Source organism: Frankliniella occidentalis, unplaced genomic scaffold (genome assembly GCF_000697945.3).
Source record: "Frankliniella occidentalis isolate FOCC.00 unplaced genomic scaffold, Focc_3.1 Scaffold9, whole genome shotgun sequence".
Taxonomy (NCBI): Eukaryota; Metazoa; Arthropoda; class Insecta; order Thysanoptera; family Thripidae; genus Frankliniella; species Frankliniella occidentalis.
The window spans coordinates 3315335-3318875 of NW_026267139.1; the positions used below are offsets into that span (position 1 = coordinate 3315335).

Sequence of the window (3541 nt, forward strand, 5' to 3'; positions counted from 1 at the left end):
GGGGGGGTGTCAGAGGTCTTACGTGTAGCACCTATAAAGCTTTTTTGTTCGATGATAAAATAACACACTGATTAACATGATCGCAAATTATAATTCATTCAACCAAACCCATACCAGGTGTATCAGTGAAGCCATCTCAGTGTTACGAGTTGGCCTACTCCTTCCCTTGTCCGTAAGGCGCCATGACCCCTTCGGTGCAATCCCGCAACGCTGAGTTTCAGTGCATTCTCTGCTCCACGCGGTACATCCGTACACTAACCTTCATCTCGGCTCACTAGAACGGCGATCATCACCATGACCGCAAGCACGACCATGGAGCCCAATATCGTCACCGCATAGCGCGTTTGCAGCCTTTCTATCCAGCGCTCTAGAGTGAACCCAAACAGAACAGTTGGCACACTTTGCTACCCTCTTAGGGATCGTACCCAAACTACGTGACGCATTTTGGGGGAGGGGGGGGGTCTGTGAAAACACTACTCACCACCACCAGGGGGGAGGGGGGTAATTCGGCCAAGTCACGTGGCTATTAATTACCTGCTCAAATAAGCATGTTTTTGAAAAATACTAACACAAATCCGTTTATTGCGTGATAAATCACTGAAATCTGACGGTGTTTAATCGAAAAGTCACCACTAAATTAAGTTTTGAATATCAGCAAACATGCACTTTTTGTTAAAATGTAATTAAAGTAGTGAATACGTCAAATAACACATATGCTGTAAACCACGTGAAAATGGAGGGGGGGGGGGAGGGGGGGTCCCCGAAACCACCACAGACCACCACAGGAGAGAAGGGGGAAGATCAAAATCCGCCAAAAACCCGTCACGTGGTTTAGGTACGATCCTTTATACTGCATGAGGCGCCTGAACACGCACTTTCCCTAGCCGGTTGTTCACGTGACTCCGCCGTCGGCGTGGAAGGCGGTGGCTGGTGATCGTCGGCCTGCTTCTCCCTCTCGGTGAGCGCGCTCCGGCGGCCCTGGACCGCGGGCGGGAGCAGGCCGGGTAGCGAGCTGGGCGGCACGAGCAGGGTGACGGCCCCGTGGAAGTGCGTGTTGCTTCCGATGTACACCTCCGAGGAGCTCTCCACCGCGATGTCCCCGATCGACGGCAGGATCGAGCAGGACTGGATGGCCTCGGCCAGCTCTTGGCCGCTCGCCGACGACACGCTGCCGGAGCGGGTGCTCCAGGTGTCGGTGCTGTCCGTGTCGCCATGCTGGACAGCGGCGCTGGCGAGGCCCGCGAGCTCAAGCTCACCGAGGTCGGCAGGCGCGAGGACGATGGCGTGGAGGTCGCTCGGGTCTGCGGACGGCGGACGGGTCGAGCCGCTCATGCCGCAGGACCATGATCACGCCTGCGACGCGCGGCTGGGCCCGCCTGCGGAGCGGCCGGCACGGCTCGGCTCAGCTCAGCGAGGGCAGGGTCTCGGGGAGGGCGACCGCACTCTGTCCTGGGTACCGACTGACAACCCAACCTACCGAGAGCCCACCCCACTCATGTCGCTATCTAGCGTGTTCCGCAGCTGGCGCGCGACAGCTAATAACTGCGAGTTTTGTGCTTGGTTTTGGTTTATTATCCGAGATATACTGTATCAGTTGGGGAATAACCATGAAATACAGGAGACTTTGTGCACGTGATGAGCCCAGTGATAAATAGACCACTCCACCGACTGTGGAAGAAGAAAGAAAAGAATCAAAAAGCACCGGAAACAGTATTGATAAACAGATCAAACCGCTCACTTTTTCTAGTTTTCTTGACCTAGATAATTATTCTGGACTTGTTGGTGTGCCACAGAGGTGTAAGTGTGGATACAGAGTTCACGAAACGCAAGCGTGATTTTCACGCAAGGCGTGATTTTTCACGCTTCGTAAACTTCACACAGCCAATCAGGAACTGACTTTCATCATGCCTGGCGTGAAAATCACGCCTAGCGTGAAAATCACGCTCGCGTTTTGGGAACTCTGTATCCACCTTAAAAATGATCTACATACTGGTTTTTGTTACTGTTTCCGGTACTTTTTGATTCTTTTCTTTCTTCTTCCCCATTCGGTGGAATGGTCTATTCGCGTCGAGGACCTTGATCGATCGACAAAATGTTTTTGTCGTGGAAAACAACGTAATTTCGATATCGACGGTGTGAGTATTTCAAATTTCTTGCCGGAAGGTTTCGTAATTTTGTCCTTGTGAAGCGAATGCTAATTAATTTGATCCACAAATTAGAGAGGAAAAGCATAACACAAGGATCTCGTAGTTGTTTTTATTTTTATTATTCTTAAGCCTTATTAGCCAACATCAGAGGGGTTTCTCATAAAAATAAAATTTAAATCGACGCTAGGTACAATAAGGATACTTGATTGCTGTTTTTGCAGCTATCTTTGGTTGGACAGCGACGTTTTAGCCGTCGCCAATGTCCATGTCCTCTTACGTCATGCAAGCCCAGGGCACTGACGTGTAGTTGCTCCAGTGCGACCAGGTGCGCAGGTCCTCCATGAAGCTCCACCCCGGGCTGTCCGAGGACTGCACTTGGCAGGCGCCCATGATCTTGTAGTTCCCGGTCAGCTTCCCCAGAGACACGCCCCACTCGAGCAGCCGGCGCAGCGCGCTCTGCAGGGCGGGCGGCGCCGTCTCGTTCGTGAAGGTGCCGATGATGCCCACGCCGATGGACTTCGTGTTCCAGCCATAGGTGTGGGCGCCGACGGTGTCCCAGCCCCGACCCCAGTACGCGTGGCCGTCGCCGCCGACCAGGAAGTTGTAGCCGATATCACTGAACGGTTGCGGACGGTGCCGCCAGTCCATTTGTGAGTCTTGGATTCGTAACACCTGCGGGCAGAGACTTGTATGCTCATTGCGTTTCTCCCTTCCCCGACGGAGGGTGCGTAGCAAAAGTAGAGGCAGGGAGCATCTGACCTCTGCGCTGCACTCCGCCCTGGTCGCGCACTGGTAGCCCGCCGTGTGCTGGACGATGACGTCCATCACGGGCGTCATCAGCACCGACCCCGGGTTCCTGGCCCCCCTGGCACGCCATTCACCTCGAGACACCAGGACTTCCGCTTAGGGGCAAAGAAAAAATCAACAGATTAAGGGAGGAGGCGGAAATACGGTTTGGGGGTCACAGGCACAGGCTGTGCTTCCCCACTACCTTCAAAGGGGCGTTTGGACGTGCTGCCAACCAACGGGGTGGAGTCGGTGGTGGAAGGCACGGTGAAGGTTGTCATGGTGGTGGTGGTGGTGGTGGCGGCGGCGGTGGTTGTGGTAGCCTTGTTCGTATCCAGCGCGGTCTGCGAGGCGCTGTCCGAAGGGCCGGGGCGGGTGAGTACGAGAATGCCCAGGACCACGACGACGGCGACCAGGACCAGGGCGGTCGCGGCCTGGAGCCAGCGGCAAGGGCGATCCGGGATAGCGGGCAGCAGCGCCACGCAGTACGTGAAGCGTGGCAGTGGTGGGTGCCCCATGACTCCACCGGGCTCTACTCTATCCCGCGCGTGCACCGCAAGTGGCTGGGGAAGCGGCAAGCGCAGCTGAGCGGCAGGGGGAAGGGGGGA

The 3541-nt window shown here is 55.4% G+C and overlaps 2 protein-coding genes across 2 annotated transcripts; both read right to left on the minus strand.

Moving 5' to 3' along the window:
- Positions 1-6: 6 nt before the first annotated feature.
- LOC113212165 (uncharacterized) lies at positions 7-1548 on the minus strand. The gene is made up of 2 exons (XM_052277267.1): positions 876-1548; positions 7-367 (listed from the first exon to the last, which is right to left on the minus strand). The coding sequence occupies exons 1-2, from the start codon at positions 1330-1332 to the stop codon at positions 255-257; spliced, it is 570 nt and encodes a 189-aa protein (XP_052133227.1). The 5' UTR covers positions 1333-1548; the 3' UTR covers positions 7-254.
- Positions 1549-2248: 700 nt separating this feature from the next.
- Positions 2249-3511, minus strand: LOC113212163 (peptidoglycan-recognition protein SC2-like). The gene is made up of 3 exons (XM_026430768.2): positions 3139-3511; positions 2907-3049; positions 2249-2819 (listed from the first exon to the last, which is right to left on the minus strand). The coding sequence occupies exons 1-3, from the start codon at positions 3449-3451 to the stop codon at positions 2421-2423; spliced, it is 855 nt and encodes a 284-aa protein (XP_026286553.1). The 5' UTR covers positions 3452-3511; the 3' UTR covers positions 2249-2420.
- Between the last annotated feature and the right edge of the window lie 30 nt (positions 3512-3541).

Bases quoted from the DNA above. Each gene is read 5' to 3' on its own strand.
- LOC113212163 (XM_026430768.2), bottom strand. From the start codon at position 3,451: ATGGGGCACCCACCACTGCCACGCTTCACGTACTGCGTGGCGCTGCTG. The intron at 3,050-3,138 runs GTAGTGGGGAAG...TTTGCCCCTAAG, and splicing joins GTCCAAACGCCCCTTTGAAG to CGGAAGTCCTGGTGTCTCGA. The intron at 2,820-2,906 runs GTCAGATGCTCC...CTCTGCCCGCAG, and splicing joins GGGCGGAGTGCAGCGCAGAG to GTGTTACGAATCCAAGACTC.
- LOC113212165 (XM_052277267.1), bottom strand. From the start codon at position 1,332: ATGAGCGGCTCGACCCGTCCGCCGTCCGCAGACCCGAGCGACCTCCAC. The intron at 368-875 runs GTGCGTGTTCAG...GGTTCACTCTAG, and splicing joins TGAACAACCGGCTAGGGAAA to AGCGCTGGATAGAAAGGCTG.